This window comes from Myodes glareolus, chromosome X, assembly GCF_982192425.1.
Source record: "Myodes glareolus chromosome X, mMyoGla1.1, whole genome shotgun sequence".
Lineage (NCBI taxonomy): Eukaryota > Metazoa > Chordata > Mammalia > Rodentia > Cricetidae > Myodes > Myodes glareolus.
Genome location: NC_142053.1, coordinates 38848808 through 38868121, shown reverse-complemented (window position 1 = coordinate 38868121; position 19314 = coordinate 38848808). Strand labels below are relative to the sequence as shown.

At 43.0% G+C, this 19314-nt stretch overlaps 1 protein-coding gene across 3 annotated transcripts in view; it reads right to left on the bottom strand.

Annotated features, from left to right (window-relative positions):
- Nucleotides 1-4094: 4094 nt before the first annotated feature.
- The window catches only part of Ocrl (OCRL inositol polyphosphate-5-phosphatase), a 54817-nt gene continuing 39597 nt past the window's right edge, over nt 4095-19314 (bottom strand). For 2 of the 3 annotated variants that reach the window (XM_048439273.3, XM_085684678.2), the window contains 6 exons: nt 13198-13221; nt 9699-9815; nt 8760-8844; nt 8028-8155; nt 6768-6879; nt 4095-6561 (listed from right to left, as the gene is read on the bottom strand). In XM_048439273.3, the coding sequence (XP_048295230.2) occupies nt 6437-6561; nt 6768-6879; nt 8028-8155; nt 8760-8844; nt 9699-9815; nt 13198-13221 (591 nt within the window). In that variant the 3' untranslated portion in view covers nt 4095-6436. The remainder of the gene's footprint in view (nt 6562-6767; nt 6880-8027; nt 8156-8759; nt 8845-9698; nt 9816-13197; nt 13222-19314) is intronic. The other variant, XM_048439274.3, reaches the window with a different exon arrangement.

The following is a 19314-nucleotide window of genomic DNA, read 5'->3' as shown; positions in this document are numbered from 1 at the left end:
GAAGCCAAGCAGATACCCGTGCCATGCTCCTGAGATCTTTAACCCACATAGTTGTCAGTCAAAATAAATATCTATGCCTCTTAAATTACCTTGTCTTGTCTATGGCCACAGCACTAAGATCATTCCTGATCCCATCAAAATTATGCAGCCCTCGAGTATTCTGTTATAGCAACAGAACATGAAATAAAGTACCCACCCCAGACCTACTCTGCAATTTGGAGGTGACTTCCAGTCTTTCTGGTAGTTCTTAAGCCCTCAGGTGACTCTGTGTAGTGTGAGGACCAATGTCCTAGGAAGCTCTCAAGATATTTTTATGCCCAAGACTCGAGAGGGCAATCTCATTCAAGGGTCTTAAGTGTAGCTATGGCAGTGGTCATTTTTACATGCCACAGTAAAATTAGAGCAGCTTCCAGGTGTTGCTGATGCTGCTGTCCTTGGGGACCACATTTTGAGAACCATAGCTGTAGATGACGGCAATGAAGGCCAGGATTAAGAACCACTCACCTAAATTGTAGATGGGGAAGTCAACAGTCCAGAGCCATGTCTTCGAAGCATGATTCAGGAGCAGGCAAACTCTTTTTCTTTACTAAGGGGGCCAGGGGAATAGGAATAGTTTCCCCAGAACAGAGATAGAAAGTAGCACTGTGGGCTAAGAATCAGTTCAGGTAAGGAGTTAGCAGTGGTCCAGGCAGCAAAGGCCAAAACAAGGCATTTATTCACCGAGCAGGAAGAGGTAGAAGTCAGGCACACAAGATAAGGCAAAGCTCCTTAAAAAGCAAGAGGCAGTAGGGAGGAATGGGCAGAGCAGCCAGTGTGGCTCTCAAAGTTGGACAGCAGCCAGGTGTTTCACATGGGTGGGCTTGTTATTCATTCTTTTTTGTTTGTTTAATTTGGGTGGGTATGGCCAAAGAGATGGCTCGGGAGCTAGAAGCACATACTGTCCTGAGGAGGATCTGAGATCTGTTCTTAGCACCTCTATCAATTAACTTATAACTGCCTAGAACCACAGATCCAGCTCCAGGACATCCAATACCATCTTCTGTTCCTGTGGGCACTATCACATACCCATGCACGCATGCGAGCACGCGCGCGTGCGCGCGCGCGCGCACACACACACACACACACACACACACACACACACACACACACGAAGAAACAAACTACCCCAATCAATCAAGATAGGGCCTTGTTACACAGCTAAGACTAACCTTGATTTCAGCATATAACCCAGGCTGGCTTCTAAATTGGTTTGGTCTCCTAAACAAACACTGGGTTTACAGATGTACACCACCATATTTGGCGTTGTTATATCCCAAGCCCACTTTGCTAAAGGTTTCTGGGGGCCACCCAGATGGGCCAGTGAGTGACAAGAACTTGTCACACAAGCCGGACAATCTGAATTTAACACCTGAATCCCAGTACAAGGAGAGGACTGAATCCTGGAAGTTGTTCCTTGCCCTACATACTCTCTCTCTCTCTCTCTGTCTGTCTGTCTCTCTCACACACACTAATATAATAATTATCACTTGAAAATGGGCTACTGATAAGTTCTGAGACACAGAGGCATAGCTGTGCTGTGCTGGCATGTCACACATGACATGACCCTGGCATGTCAGGGTCAGATGATGGAGAGTGGAACAGACTGAGTACAAGCTGGTTCTTGCCTAGCTGACAAGGTTATTCGCATTAAGTGCGAAATCTAAAGCCTTAGGTACAGTCAGTTTGCTAGAAACAGAATCGGGGAGTGGGAAATCTATAGAGCACTTCTATGTGGCATGAAATATTGCTGGCACTTATTAATGTACTTTCCATTTAACAATGCCAGACCTCGAAGACCACGAGAAAGTTGGGACATCGTTCTAAGTGTGCCAGGTAATAATTCAGGTTTTTTTTTTTAACAAGGAGGTGATGAGACTGATGTAATTATACCACATAGCTAAATATTATACTTGTTTCATTTTACAGGCAAGAAAACTATAGGGTAACAAGTCCAAAGTCACTCACAATAAAGAAGTGGCAGAAACTGGATTGAACAGTAGACTCAAGATAAGGTGAGTGTGGTGAAATGCTAACTGGTGGGTATAAGTTAAGGTATATGTATATATATATATACATAAGGTATATGTAGGGTGTTCATTGACCCATGTCAAACTGTGAAGCTTCAGCCTTTTCTTTCCACCATACTACAGGACGTGTCAATCATTGTCCCCTCTGAAACTCTCTATTTGAACAATAACAATGAATTAGATCATTTGTTAAGTATCTCTCAACATTCTGGGGTTTTTATAGTAACACTAGGTGGCTATGGATTATTAAACCACACCAAGAGCCCATTCAACTTGCCTTGCAACAGAAAGGCTCTAACGGGGCCCCTATAACACAAGCGAGCAGCAGGGAAAGTGGGGATGCAGATTCGCTCTGACTTCTGACAAGGACAGCTATGACGCCTGCCATGCCACGTTACCCTCTGCTAAGTAGAAACTGCTGGCTGTCAGTCTCCATTCACAGAAAGGGACACACTTCTGCCAAGCCTTTGGGTGGAGTTAGAACCCCCTCCCCCAAGGAGTCCTAACAACACTGAATCAGCACATGGATCTGGCAGGCTCACTGAGGGAGGGAACTGGAAAAAGGCCCTGGCTGAGAAGAAACCTCCAGCTGAAGCTACTCCAGTCTCCAGGGTAAGGAAGTCAGAAGCCACAACTTCATGCTGTGGATGGGCCAGGGGACAGTAGTGTCCTGTTGAGCCGACGAGCATCTTCTCCAAGTGCCAGAGAGCTCATACCAGAGCCTCCCCCAAGTGTTTGTAAATCTATGCACCTCATCACCCTAAATAATACACTGATTTTCAGAAGCTCTAAAATGGATTATGTGAAGGCAGGCTCTTTGGGAGGCACATCTAACCCACCTAGGCTGGCTCCAAGGGCAACCAGGCTCCTCTGAAATGTGGGTGTTAGGACTTGTCCTACTTCTGGAGCTGGTGGGATCATGGATGTGACCTTGTGGTGACATTTACAGGATTAAGACTCAACATCCAACCAGGCAAGATGGTGTGTAACTACAACCCTAGCTACAAAGGAGGCTGAGTCAGGAGGGCTGAGTGAGTCTAGAAGTTCAAGATCAGCCTCAGCAATATAGTGAGATTCCATTGCACATGCCATCCCAGGGGGTGGGGTGGGATGTGTCATGGAACAGATGAATTCACTGTTGCCTGAATCCTTAGAGTCAAAATAAGGATATTTGCTGGCCCTAAAAGTACAGGACTTCTTCATCAGTCTCTGAAAATACATGGCTTCTCATCTCTTAGGGAAAATACATCTTTTTAAGTTTTTCATTAAAAAGATTTATTCTTTATTGTTTTATTTATTTATTTGTGTGCATGTGTACATGCACCATATGTGTGCAGGTGCCTGCAGAGGCTGTTAGGTCCCTGGAGATGGAGTTATAGCAGTTGTGATCGGCCAGATGTGGGTGCTGGGAACCAAACCTGGGTCCACCATGAGAGCAGTAAGTGCTCTCAACTGTTGAGACATCTCTAGCTCCAATTTTATTTATGCGGCCATGCCACAACATATGTAGGGGCCAGAGGGCAATTTTCAGGAGTCAGTTCCTTCTTTGTACTATTGTAGTTCCTGGGAAATGAACTCAGGGCATCGGGATTGATGACAAGTACCTTCATCCATGGAATCAGCTTACCAGCCCAGGAAAACACAGTTTTTTTTTTTTTTTTGGTTTTTCGAGACAGGTTTTCTCTGTGTAACAGCCCTGGCTGTCCTGGAACTCACTCTGTAGATCAGGCTGGCCTTGAACTCACAGAGATCCATCTGCCTCTGCCTCCTGAGTGTTGGGATTTAAGACATATGCCACCACCGTTTTGTAGTCCTGGTGCTAAGGATGAAACACAAGGCCTTGTGCATGGTAAGTAAGCACTTTAAACTAGAGTTATAGACCCAGTGCAGAAATTTTAAATGGTATTTCTCTGTAAGCTAGGTGGTGACACATACAGGTATAGTTAGTTGATGGGGACTCCAAAAAAGCCAAGTGAGACCAAGTGATACAAGTCTCCTCCCTTCAGTTCTTTCTCACTAAGGTCCCAATGATTTTTCACACAACATATATTTATTCAGAAAAATTGCAATAAATTATAATAAAAAAAGATGACACAAAATACAGACTCCCACTAGCAGCTTTGCTTAGTGACTGAGACATTTTTGTGAAATATAACAAAGAACTTTAGATTAAGAATCAGAAAGCAGTGAAAGGAAACTAATGTAATAGCATCCAATAGATTTGAATCATTTCTTCCCGAAGACATGAGGTGCCGAGTTTCTCCCTACCAATTGGATATGAAATCCTTAATTTGGAAGAACTATGAAATAGTACCTTGAAGGAATTAGGGATTCCTCCCTATCAGTTGGATATAAAATTCTTAATTCAGAGGAACTATGAGGTCAGGGTTCTGGAGAGGCAGGGTAGGGAAGCGAGTTTCTTCCATCTGATCTGTTTTGTATCCCCTACCTGGAGATTGTCTAAAAGCCTCAACCCTATATACATCCTAGGCCAAGCTGGACAAAAGGTGGAGGCAGTGAAGCAACTTGGTGCTTTGGCCTGAGGAAGGAAGGACATTACATGCATGCTCCACAGAGCCCCTACTAATCATATTCTTGGTCACCCAAAGACCAAAGGTTGGCAAAATATTACAGAATGGGCACAGGAGAGGCCTTTCCCTGTGGACCACCTTGCCTAGACCCAGCGCCTATCATCTGCTTTTTAGGTGATTACTTTCTGGCCTAATAGATACAACAAAACTAGTTCTGAGTCTTCCACTAAACAACTATTGACCCAGGTAAGACATTCAGTTTGCTGGCACCAATACTTTGAGTTCTTTTTCTCAACTCCCATTTGGGAAAGGGCTTAAGTGGTCTACTGCAGGATACACACCTTTTGTTCTCCAAAGAGCTCAATTTTTGAGGAGACGAGAGAACTGGCAAACCACTGGATGGTGGATGTTTCCCTGGTCTTCTCCTTGGATGCTACAAGAGTCATGGAATCAGGACCCAAGATTGTATACACAGCCTTCTACAAGCTCGTTATGCCCAATGGTAATAGGCAAGAATGAGATAACTCGTGTTGGTTTTGATGAAAGAGAACCAAGCAAGCCAATTTCACCAGGTGGTTTGCAGTCAGTAGCTGGTGGTGGCTTGTTTGCCAGCCAATATATTAGTTCTTAAAAAAGTCTGTCCACACCACAATGCTTGAATAAAATGAAAAGCCCAGAGTCATTTTAGGTGGGAGAGGTAAAGTGTGTGGCTGGTCCCACTGACCAGCCTCTCTTAAACAGCACTGGATATGGTGACTAGGCGCCAAGGGCACTCAGTCTTTCAATTCTTGATGTGAAGGAGTCAGATATGGAGCCCAGAGTCAGCCCTGCTGAGAGAGGGCAATGTATTCCCGTGATACGTCAGAAGATAGGAGAAAGGGTTCTGAGGGTTACCCTCAATAAGTCTAGGGGAGTAGCAAAGGTCCATGGGGCCTCACTTTGAGGTACACAGACTCCTTGTTTGTCTGTGATGCAAACATTACTCTGGAAGTAGGCTTCTAGTGGAAGATGGGTTCCCGACCATCCAGGATTACGTACGCCTCATGTCAAGTGTTGATACTAACTGGCAAAGGGAAGTAGGAAGCAGGACCTGTCAAGCATGGACAGTTTCACTCCTCAAGTACTCACAGGGCTTTCCTCGCTCGTGTGATTTTCTCACATCAGTGGGATGCCATCTCTATGGTCCATAAAACTATGTAACTAAACATGACCCGAGACAAGGGAATATGGTTCCACCAAGTGTGGATCCACGAGAAGGCCAACGGTACAGTGACACATAGACATCCTTGTAGTAGAAATGCACCAATGCATGTACCAATCACATGTAGACAGTGAGCTTCATGGCTGAGGACACCCATGGAGTCACTAGCCTCATCCAGGCATCCTTCAGAGTGCGAAGTAGTGACGTGGGGAGACGGTGCGTCCAAAGTGCGTTATGAGAAGGACTACAGACAAGTCTGAGTTATAGCAAGTAGTGCTTGTAGGCCTAGAATGTATGCCTCACAATCTAGGCCTGGGGCATTAAAGATAATCGTGATGCCTGGGAAATAGGGCAGGAAACACACCCCTAGGTAAAGGAGTATAAATACAGACCTCTTTGCTTTACAAAGAGTAAACACAAAACACCAAAATATGGTAACTTTGGCTTGGCAATATATGTCTAAAAGGATTTTGCTGTGTAGGATATGGTGAGGAGGGGTGAAGAAACTCTTTCCGTTGTACTATTACCAGAACGTAAGATCCTACAGTAGACCCTTTTGGTGTCATGACTCTTCAAATCATTCTGAAATACATGGAGCCCAAGATCTTCCTCCTCTAGAATCTCACATAGGAAAAGACTTAGTCTTCCTCGCTCCCGAGCAGGAAGCCCAGAAGGAACTGGATGGCACGCTGGCGGTCACTTGGGGTCTGTCTTGCCATGAGGTTTGGTGGAGGCCTTAGGAGAAGGCTCGTGAAGAGAGTAGCTGGAGGGTAGAAGAAAGAAAAGGGAAAACCCATGGTCAGACATGACCTAAGCAAAACCTGAAGGTTCAAGGTGGAGGGAACAAGAACAGCAGGAGGGAAGTGACTGCTCCGTTCCCGAACATCAAATACGGTAGAGATTACGCATGATGCTCCCAGATGATTCCTGGCAAACACTCGCACAGACTTGCTCATGAAGCGCCCTTACCGATCATGTTGGCACTGACGTTGTTGTAGTCAGAGAATTTTAAGAGCTCGCGAAGGAATGCCATCAAGTAGCGGAAAACGTTTCTATGACATCTTGGAAGCTGGGAAATGACCTGTTTGTTAAAGAGGAGCGTGGAGTGAGGTAAATAGCTTAAAGGGCATACGCATTTAGAGCTGCCATTTAGAACAATCTGGAATCTAACTCTTAGAGGCCCCATTTGCCGGTCACTACCCTCCATTACTTACTCATGACCAGTAGTAGATTTGCTACCTGACGAATTATAACTCTGAAGTGGGTATGGTCTGGTTTCTCTCTATTCAATGACCAGGTCATGCACTCACCTCGGAGTCCCATTCGCATAGTGCCTCACCAGAAGGCAAGCGTTCATCTGTTCCTTTTTTTCCTTTTCCCCCAACAGCAAAGGCATCTGTCAACTTAAATGATTTTTCTCTACGATTTTACTTGGCAATGATGGGTCCCTCCTATCTGCACTCACTGAAGTGATTCATAGCTGGTCTCAGCCATTGTGGACCAAAATCTTCTCAAGATTAAAAACACACCAAGAAGGAAAGAAGGGGAAGGAAGGAAAGGGAGAAGAGGAAAAAGAAAGGCTCCCAATTGCTACCCACTTTTCCTGGTAATGACAGCTGAACTGCCCTTACAATTGCTTGCCAAACAACCATTGGGTTCACATAACCACTCCACTAAGTTTTCTGTTAACAGAAATAGGTCAACTAGAACACATTCCAATATAGTAGAAAATATTAGTACCTAAATTCAAGGGTTTCAACTTCCTTCATTTATAGTGTGTGTCAGGGGCAAGGTGTTTGCAGAGATCAGAGAATAACCAGTGGGAATTGGTTCTTTGCTATCATCACCCTTGGCTCTGGAGATCAAACTTATGTTACTAGGCTTTGTGGAAAGCACCTTTACCCATCAAACAATCTCACTGGCTCTCCCAGTCTTAATTTTTTTTTTTGGTTTTTCAAGACAGGGTTTCTCTGTGTAGCCCTGGCTTTCCTGGAACTGGCTTTGTAGACCAGGCTGGTCTGGAAGTCAGATATCTGCCTGCTTCTGCCTCCTGAATGCTGGGATTAAAGGCATGCGCCACCGTGCCTGGCTCAAGGGTCTTAACTTTTAATGATGGTATCCTGTCATGAAGAACAGACACAGGCCCATTCTATCATATAGCTTTGTAAAACTGAAGACTCCTCTATGGGAAACCTGCACTGGGCATAGCCCCAGAGCAGCAGAACTCACCTGTCTGCAGATCCGAGGATCATGAGCAGAGTCAAGACATCGCTGATACAGCTCATAACAGATGACCGGCTCCGGCAGCGCTTCCAGGAAAATAAGCAGCGCTTCAGCCACAGAGTGGTTACTGCCAGCTGAATAACCTTAGTCAAGGGCAAAGGGACCCAGAGAAAAGCAAGACAGACAGCTGACTGGCTCCCTTCCTCAAGTCTCTAAGAGGGATGATTTTTCTCTTCTCTTTTAGGATACACTGCTCCTGACTGGAGTTTGATAATGGTCTAGGTATTTTGCAGCCAAGTAGGTAGAGAATTGTCCAAAGCCCCTTGGGAGTCCCTTCACTAAACTAGAGACTCAGGGAGCACAGCCTACACAATGATAGGGCCCAGTGGATGGGATATAAACTAGATGTCAGTGGTTTTCTTATTCTTCTTCCAGCCCTAGTGATAGCACTTGAATGGGAAGGCTAGCGGGAATAACCAGCCCGCTGAAGGGGAGCAGTATAGGTGCTGTGGATCCCCTGTCCCATGCTCCTTCTTGCCCACCCCTCCACTCCTCTTAGGCCACACAGAGAGACTAACAGATTTCGACAGGTCTGGAGAAAATAACCGGATAGTCTGTGACTATCTTATAGTAAGACAATGACAAAAGTCAACATTGAAACACAAAATCAAACGCAGGTGGGAAAAGACTTTGGCCACGCATCTGTCCAGCCTCCCGAGCCTTGGGCAGAAAGGATACGTATTGTCTCAGGAATGCTGGTGTCCAGACAATCAATGATCTGTTGTAACTCCTCCTGCATTCCAGGGGTTTGGAACAGGTCCTCCTACCAAAGAAGTCAGAATGAAGGGACCTAGGCAAGCTATCCATGCCCAGGAACTGGGAGAGCAGCAGGAAGAAATGTGAAGAGGGGGGTGCACAAGCATTAACGGGTAGCGAAGGAGGTATGGAGGTAACCTTGTCTTCCTTTAGCATTTCTGTAATCCGTGTCAAAGTTTATTTCAAGCAAGAAAATGACCTGTCCAAAAATGACATGTCAGCCTCTACCTGATAGGGCAAGGGACTAGATGGCCAGATCAGGAAGCCAGACAGTCCACTGAGGCTCTGGAAAACAAGGCAGAGTGAACCCTGTATAATCACAGCCATATCAAATATGGACAGAATTGGATGCCAGGAAAGGAAGAAATGGCACATTCATGAAAAAACTTGGTTTCCAAGTTATATTGGTCTCAGTAGGTCTGAGAAACACTACCTTTAATCTGATCAAAGAAAGTTCTTTCTTTTAGGGAATGAGTCGGACATGGCTAGTGTTTCAGTATAGGATTTAAAAGAAAACTCAGTGCTACGTGAAAGAAATGGGTGTGAAGTTTGTTTTAATTTTAAAATTTGCACTTGGCCACAGGGCAGCGAAAAACAGGCATTGGACTGGGGGACTCAGTCGTTCAGGGCAAAGTGCGTAGACAAGCCTTGGGCATTCTTAGTTCTGGCCATGGCTCTGCTGTCAGACTCAGAGTGCGGTCTCAGGTGCCTTCTCAGCTTGTATGCTTTAGAGGTCCGACAGCGCAGCCGCATGGAGGTTGCTTGGATGGGTAAAATGCACTACACTGGTGCGAAGCACTGGGATTTCCTACAGGATTCACACACACTGTACAGTTTCACAGAAGGTTTTCTCACACTTACCTGGTGACGCGCATATCTGAATAAGTGATCTACTAGAAGCCAGATCTCCTTGGGGACCTGAAGGGGTCGCTCACTGGCACCTTCCTCCAAGGGGACCATCTGGAGAACGGATTTCTCCTAACAGATAAAAAGGGATGGAAGTCAAAGGGGCCTCAGAATGAAGAGATAAATCTCTTTCAAAATCTGCACAAGTAAGCACAGTGTGATCTTTGTCTCTTATGCTTTTGCATTTTCTTCTCAGAAGGGACATCCTTCGGGAGGCACTCAGTAGTGATTCTGGTAGTTAACTAATCGCCTTCCCAAAGTGCTTCATTCAGTTAGCAAGCATTTCATTTGTACTCGGGGTGTGCATCCTCTGGATGCATTCCATACTCTGAAGTAAGACCCAGCATGACAAGAAAATAATACAGTCCCAGTAGAGTCTAGACATGACCAGTAGCTGGACCCTGAAATCACAGTTGTTAATATGGCACCCCGAAAGGCAGTGTTCACACTTAGTTTTTAGTTTACTCTACAGTAACTCTCCCTTGAAGTCTCACCACAAATACTCCTGGTAGTTTTATTGTTTCTTTAACTGATTGACTTGGTTCTGAAAAATTAAAGATAATTCTGCTCATTAGATGCACAAATATGGATTTTTCAGGCTTGATCCAAGTTTCTAATCATAAGCTCCAAAATCTAAAAGTAATAACCTGGAATATAGCAACTGAGGAGCTAGAATACTGTGAAAACTTCCAGAAGTTTAATTTATTTTAATACCTCAGAAAGATTTCTAGGGGCTATTATTTGTTTTACCTAGTTTTCTATTGTTAGAGTCTTCTGAAAAAATAGAAGGCAAAAATCCAGAAGTGACATATATCAGACAAATAACTAAATTCAAAGGGCAAAATCAACTCAATTATCTCTCAACACTCAAAAATAAGTTAATTTAGCTTACATTTATAGATTCAAATATAAAGCATATGAAAAACATATTCAAACTAGGCTAAAGGGTATCTGAAGGCAGCCTTCAGAGGAACCCCAGTGGATAAAGCCATGTTCGGCTTTTAGCATCCTCTTCCTTTTGCTACCTCTAAGGCATACATTATATATGGTCAACTTTCAGCTAGTTGCCTGACACCATACTATCTATAACCTCCAGCCATATAGCTTTAAGGGAAACTAAAAAAACCTATCACTATGCTTACAGGGACCACATATACTACAGAAGCACCCAGGTATTTACTTAGCAGGGTGCTCTTTAATAAGCACCAATGAACTTCCTGAGCTGCTACATCCTTTTCAGGGAAGAGAAGGGAATAGGGATTGTTGGCTACCATTTCAATCTCTCTACATTTCTCTTTTCACATTTACTTCCTCTCTTTCCCTGGGATGCTATGTCTTGATATTCATACTCTACATGGTAGCTATAACTCCTATTGGTGACTTGCCCACTAACTTCATCCTGGTTGCACATATTACACACAGGCATCCACCTGCTATCAGAGCCCAAACATTTCACAATGCACGCTACTAACTTTTTGAATCAAACAGGACACATGTGCAGACTCTTTAGCAGATGTCTCCAAACTTAACAAGTATAAATTATTCATCATTGACTCATATATTTTCAAAGAAAAATCTGACATCCAACTAAAGGTTTTTCCTGTCCTGAGGAATTAGGACAATGCAAGGCACAGTCTAACTGTACAGACAGAACATGGACTGCCCTTAACAGAGAAGAGCTAAGAAGCAAAGATGTCTCAAGCCTTAGTGGTTTAAAAGGTTAATAAAATGTCAGTAGGTTATACACAGCATCTACTATCCACTTCCAAATTCACGTGTGATAATAGGAAATGTCACACTTGTAGCTCTGAGGCCTAGAAAAGGATACAATAAGACACTGGGGCATGAATAGTTACAAAAATGTTCTGTACATTATTGTGAACTCTGATGTTCAAGCAGGAACCAAGACACTCTGCTTCTTTCAACAAGACCTCCTGTTTGCCTTCTTAGCCTACACTTTGTAATCTTAATGCTAGTGGTTAAAGAATCTCCACCTTCACAACGCATTCAATTCCATCCAGTGGAGAAGTCCCTCAAGCACTCTATGAGCATGCTGTGGAATGTCGAGCTCCTGCCCATGTTTGGCAGCCCTGAGGGGAGCCTGGCATCTCCAGTTGATGATGGAAGAGGCTGTGAGGCACTGCAGAAGGGGCATACCACTGGACAGTTAGGAAACAGCACTCACACCTGACACTGGTGCTCAGAGGCAGTGGGACCTTTTAATAGCCTTTTCTACTTTTCTGGACCTTGTGCCATGCCTGCTAGAACATAGAAAATATCTTTCTTTGTCTAAAGACAGATGGCTAGATTAGATGATTTATGATTTTCTCCATTTATGATTTAGTTCCACAATTCTACTCTATGCTTTATTTCTTGACTATATCTGGGTATTCTCTGAGAGTAATTAGCCATTCTTATCAAGAACTCCCAAATCACTCCTTTGTGATCCCTATGCATGCCTGGGTACATGTGTGTATGTAGGCCAGAGGTTGACACCACTGTCTTCCTCAGTCTGTTTCCATCTTGTTTTTTTTTTTTTTCTGAGACAGGTTCTCTCAGTGAATATGGAGCTCACAGATGCTATTAGACGGGCTGGCTAGTGAGCTTCAGGGGCCTACTGGTATCTATCTGTTCCCTAGCACTGGCATCACGGATGTATGCTACTGTACCTAGCTCTTCTGTTCACACTGGTGCTGGAAGTCTGAACTTGGGCCCTCAAGGTTGCCTAACGACAAGTCCTTTATTGACAGGGCCATCTCCCCAGCTTCCAAATCACTATTAATGCTACAGGAATAGCATTTTGGGGTGGTACTATCATTGGAAGCCGGGGCAGCTAAACAGTACCCTCCAACTCATGAGTTTTCAGATAAGATATTTCAAAGACAAATCTGGAAATCTGGGCTAGAGATGTAGCTTCATGGTCCACCACTTGTCTGGAAATTAAGAAATGCAAATACAGCTGGGGTACAGCTCAGTGGTAGTACATTTGTAGTATATGTAAGGCACTAGGTGCCTAGAGATGTAGCTCAGTTTAATGCTTATCTGCCATCTACTATAAGGCCCAAGTTTGAGTCTCAGGACTGCATAAAACCAGGGCTGCTATAATCCCAGCACTGGGGAGGTGAAGGCAGGAAGATCAAACAGCAAGGCCACTTTTGATACATAATGAGCTTGAGGCTAGCCCGTAATACATGAGACCCCGTCTCAATAAAATCTATGTCTTGAGTTTTATTTCTTTTATAAACACTATCAACAACTTGTCAGATGGATAAACATCATTCCTGAATTTTGAGCATACTTCAAAACACACGGCAGGACATCAGGGCTTATTAGGGAATTCTCACCAAGTCAGAGGCCTCTGATATGAGAATGCTTAGGGGTAAGTTCCAGGGACCACAGTTAAGTGTTAATCAAGCACAAGGAAGCCTTCATTACCACCAATGAATTGAATTACCTTTTCTAGGAAGCTGTCTTCTTCCTGAGAGCAGAGCAGGAGAAAAGTCATTGGCAGATAGACAATGATCAGAGTTAATTCACAGCATTAGAAACAGCTCAGTATTAGATCTTGCTAGCTTGCTAGACATGGGCTTTTAAAAGCTCTGAACCCTTCAAATGACAAGCACTGAAAATAGAACACGTTTTCCACATGCGAAGATCTTGGTCATGCATAGTATATTATTATACAGTTCGCTGAGATTATCATTCAAAAACCATCCTTCTACAGGCCTTGACTTTTCTGACCCCAGGAAGCTGCCTGAGGGTCGAGTCAAGCCTGGTGCTGCGTCTTCCTGTTCATCTGCTGTCATGTGCAGTTCTTACCTCATCCTAATGCTGCCTTCATGGAGGAACCTGGCTGCTGGCCTGAGAACAGACACTCAGAAGCAGGTGATGAGTTACTCCTTTCTATCGCTCGTCTCATCTCATCTAGTGCCCGGAGTCTCCAAGAGCTTTTACCCTCTCCTGGTACCCACCCGCCTCCTCAAAGGCCTATAGACTCCCCAGATTTGAAGGGCCTACTGAAATGTACATGAATTTTATCTCAGAGCTTTGTGGATCACAGTATCCATCAGTTCCTTGATTTTCCCAGTGGACATAAAAGACAAGAAGCAGGGGAAACAGCACCTTTTCTCTTCCTTGTTATTTCTGCAGTCATTACAACCCAATGGGAGTGAGAGCAGCAGCAGTGATCACCACCACTTAAGAAATATCTACCATGTACCAGCAGCCATGCCAAGGGTTTATATATGATGTCACTTTATCTGCACATCATTAAGAAACATTATTCCCATTTTACAGATGAAGAAACTGAGGCTTTGAGAGGTTAAATTATTTGCCCAAGGTCACACACAGGTAATAAGTGACAGTCAACACTGGATCCCAGGTCTGACTAACCCCATTCATTATCACCGTACTCAGGTAGACAACTCAGAAAGGACAACACAAGCGCTTCCCAGATAGAGGCAGGGGAGACCTGTGGGAGTACTTCTAGAATCAGCTAGGAACAGTGATAACTGCTATTCACAAGGCAGCAAGGTTAATGCAAAGAGTATCAGCCCAGATGTGAGACAGGTCTTGGTATAAATCTTCCTTCTGCCTCCTACAGTTTGCTCAGGCAATTTACCAAACTTCATCTTGTCTCAGTGTCTTCATCTCTGAAGCAGGTAAAGTATTTTCTACATAGGGATAGTGAAGCAGTTTAAAGTTAGGAGGAAGTGGGGTACACTGCCCCAGAGACTCTCAACTGGATTCTTCCTGATCCCATTGTTGACCACTGAGAAAATCAAGGCTAAATCCCATCTCAGGTCTGGTAGGTGTAAGGAGAAATCTAAGACTTGCTGTCAGAGAAGCAAAGGTGTCTGGAGCAGGAGTGAGCATTTATTTCCCGGGGATTGCAAGTGAGAATCCTGAACCTATTATCCTGAGTTGTTAATATGGCAATTAGGGGTCTTAATATTGTTAGATACTTTTGAATTAAACATGCTTTTCTGCATTTACCTATACTTTTAAATACCATGTGAAATAAAGTAGCCAGAGTCCTAATAATAGTACTTATAAGGTCCATATTGTCCTATCATTATGATATTTCTAAATGTAAAGTTGATTCTGAGTGTCAGCTATCCAATTTAACAAAAATTTGTACTCTAATATTAAGTTTAGAAACATGTGTTAGTAAATCTGACAAATGAATCTGACATGATACATAATATACCAAGCAAAATGAAGCAAGGATCTTGTGTCAATGTAGGCCCTGAAAGTAGGTCCCTTTGAGTGGTGACCATCTATCAGTATAAAGGGCTATGAGAAATACCTTCTAAGGAGGACAGTGACAAGTAAGGACACAGAGAAGAGAAAGATGTGGTTGGTCCGTGGTTTCCAATTCTGACCGGTCCTCCTTAGTCTCATAATATACAACTGATATTCTTAGAACTCATATGTACAAGTTCCCAATACATGGCCACTTGTTCTTTAAAAAAAAAAAACCCAGGATTTTTTTTGTCAGCTGGTGTTGGGACCCAGAGCTGTGTACATGCTGCACAAACTTTCTCCTACATAGCCACATCTAAGTCCTTAAGTCACAGGATGTGGATGAAGGGAACTAATGTGAAAGTAAGCCAGACCTAGTGGTGTAGGATGTTATGATGGTTACTCAAGAAGTTCATATGGACGCAGGAGTTCAGGGCCAGTCTAGAAAACATAGCAAGATACATGCTCTAAGAAAAGGTAGAAGAGGCAGAAAGAAACAAATGCACAGAAAACTTAAATGACAAGGTAACTAAGAAGAACTTATTCATCTTGTTTGTAGGGAGCATAACCTAACTAGACAATGTTGAAAAAAATGTCAAAAACCAAAAGGTGACACTGAATGGCAGCTTAGTGAATCTGGATTTTTCTAACAGGCATGTGGGAGCCACTCACTACCTTTGAGCAAGGAAGACCATTGCCCCCAGCAGAGTAGTATTACAGAAAGTTCAATCTGGTAGACCTGAATGGGAAAACATGAAGTGCAGGAACAAAGGAAAACATTAAATGACTATCAACATAGGTCAAGAGGGAGAAAAAGAAACACCTTAAAACTCATATGGGGGCCAGACAGTGGTGGCGCACACCTTCAGACCCAGCACTTGGGAGGCAGAGGCAGGTGGATCTCTGTGAGTTTGAGGCCAGCCTGGTCTACAGAGAGAGTTCCAGGACAGGCAAGGCTACACAGAGAAACTGTCTCAAAAAGCCAAACCAAACCAACCAAATAAACAAAAACTAATATGGGGGCCCATGAAAGAGCTCAGCACATAATGGTGTTTTCCACTAAGCTTGATGACTTAAATCTCTGGAACTCACATGGCAGAAGAAAAGAAAGCAGCTCCACACCACTGTCCTCTGACCTCTACAAGTGTGCCTTGGAGTGAATACACAAGCAAAATCAGTCAGTGAATCAACTTATTTACTAATATGGGGCCTAGGAGAAGGCTCACGTGATGGAGGTGCAAGTATACTAGCTCCTACAAGGCAGGAGAGAACCAGCTCCCAAGAGCTGTCCTGATCAACACACATGTGTTGTGGCACATGCATGTCTGTCCAAGTACATGTATACAGACACACACACACACACACACACACACACACACACACACACACACAGAGAGAGAGAGGGAGAGACAGGGAGATAGAGACAGGGAGACAGAGACAGATTGAGAGACAGACAGAGAGAGAGAAATTCATTTAAAAAAACTAGAATGGGAAAAATATATTTTAAAATAGTGGATAGGCAGTGTTTCTTAGTGGTAGAACAATTAACAATTATCTGGCATGAATACCACAATACTACAAACATGAGGAATGGAAAAAAGAGAAAACTCTAAAAGAATAAAAATGATTGATTAAATGCAACTGGAGAGGCAGCAAATTTACATGAAAAGTTTATTTCTGTAGTGACTAAAATGGTGGCTTAGTGGTTAAAGCATCTGCTACATAGGTGTGATGGAATTTGGACCCCCAGAACCCACTCAAATGCCAGGTAGGTGTGGTGGTCCACCTGTAACCCTAGCCTCAGGGAGATGTGAGATCTTCAGAAGCTGGCTAGCAAGACAAGCCAAATAACTGAGATCTGGGTTTGACAGAGAACAAATAAGGTGTGAGACAGATGGAGAATGATTCCCAACATCAAGCTAGGGGCTTCACATGAATGAGCACACACATGCACACACCTGAATATGCATATACTCAATGCACATCACACACACTTGAAAGTGTGAAAAGGAAAATATATAGTGAGTTTACTTCTCTTTGTGTAGGCATAAAGACAACAAATGTAAATTACACTTAATCCAACACTAGCCTGAATTTTGAAAGTAGAAACATCGGTTAACCTCCACTAATAAAAGGTCACTCGTTCCGTAGTTCAGTGGACTTGAAAGGACACAAATATTCTCTTTGTTAAAGGCTCTGCTGATCTCATTCTGAACAGGAGCCCACTTCAGGATTTGTTTCCCTGGGGTGACATGAGATATAACAAATGCAATGCAAATCATTCCTAAGTCCAACATTTACCCTAAGAAGAATATTCTAAGTAGTGAATGTAGCTAAAACAATATAAAAGAGTTTTTTTTTCTTTTTTTTCTTCAAATCGAAGATTCAGACTGACAGTACTGAGGATTAAATCCAGGGCGTGCGGAATGTTAGGAAAGTATTGCATCTCCACTGAGCTGCATCTCCAGCTCCCTCACCCACTTTTAACTCCTTACATGGAGACAAGGCTTGTTAAATTTCTCAAGCTAGCCTTGATCTTGTGATCCTCCTGCCTCCAGTCTTCCAAGCAGCTGGATAAAAGGTGTGTGCCACCAGGCTCAACTAGAAGGTTGAAATTTAAGAATAACTAAATGGAAACTGAAGTTCTCAGAAGAAATAGTTCATATGAAATATATAGAAGAAACAAGTCATACATGTAACAGGACAAGAAAGGAGCAATTAGATAAGCAAGATAAAGCAAACCCAGGGTAAAGAGAATACAGGTCCTGAATGAATCACCAAGTTTCTATCTCAGACTTTATATCCTTCTCCTCACTGGTATGTTCTCCACCCATCTTTCATCTTTTCGTGTTTGCACTTGCAACCAAAACCCTTAACCAGTTCTGGCACGTCAAGCCTGGTATCCTTTCCATTAGCTCATTCTATATGCAATACCAGAAGGTTCCTTCTAATATGTCAATTTTCAACCTTGTGTTAGTCCTCAAAGTCTCCTAAAGGTTCGAGATAATCTCTGGCTCAAGCATAAGTGCATCTCTTGATTTTAGGAGCATTACCTACCCCCATCTTACAGAACTATCTTCATGTATCATAATCTGATCCTTCACCCTCCAGGGAAATCTTAGTATTTCCCACTCATGGTCACTTTTCTCCTTACTTTGCATCCTTTATTCAAGGTGCTCCTTACTTCTAGAACAGTCTACTCAGCCTATACCTAAATACATGTTTGTTTCTTTTTTTAAAATATATATTCCCTTCAGCTGGAGAGATGGCTCACAGGTTAAGAGCATTGACTGCTCTTCCAGAGGTCCTGAGTTCAATTCCCAGTAACCACATGGTGGCTCACAACCTTCTGTAATGAAATCAAGTGCCCTCTTCTGGTCAGCAAGCATACATGCAGACAGAACACTATATACATAATAAATAAATAAATCTTTAAAAAATATATTCTTTTCAGCAACTAGGCTGTGGGGTACCTTTTCACAGACAGGGGTTTATTCTTTTTATTTATTTATTTGATGTGCATTCGTGTTTTTGCCTGCATATATGTGTGAGGTTGTCAGGCTTGGAGTTACAGACAGTTGTGAGCCGCCATGTCAGTGCTGAGAATTGAACCGGGGTCCTCTGGCTGAGGAGCCAGTGCTCTAACCTCTGAGCCATCTCTCCAGCCCCCACATGTTTGTTTCTTAAGTGCTCTGATTTGAGTGGAAATATGTCTGTGGTTAACTTCAAATCAATTTCCTAATCTACGTTATTCATATGTACTGAACATATTTCTAGATCATGTTAATATTACAAGCATCAAATATCCATTAAGACAAAAATAGGCTGATTCTGAGATTGATTTTTGCAGAGATTGCCTGGTGAATCGATAAGCTTTTATAGCACATGAGGGCTTGAGCAACTGTGTAGAAAAGGAATCTACAGTGAATACAAATTACAACCTCCATAACATTCACTTTACATCATTTCCCAAAATGTTGACTTACCCAAACAGAGTGAACAGTAGCCGGTATGGACCACTAACGTTCAAATTATCTTGAACAAAACTTTCTATTAACCATGACTTAGGAATTAGCTATCTTTTGCATGCAAGTATACTTTCATGACCACTAAATTACAGAAACTCACATAATCTCCATACTACTTTATATCCAGCATGTAGTAAATATTGATGATTATCTGCAGGTTAACATATTAGTTAATAAATCAGAAAAATGGATCTTTGTTTTGAAAAAGAATAAAAATCATTACAACAGCAAATAATTCTCATCTGCTCCCACTTTACTTAATCCCAACTATCCTAGGAGTTGTAGAATCTCTATTATTG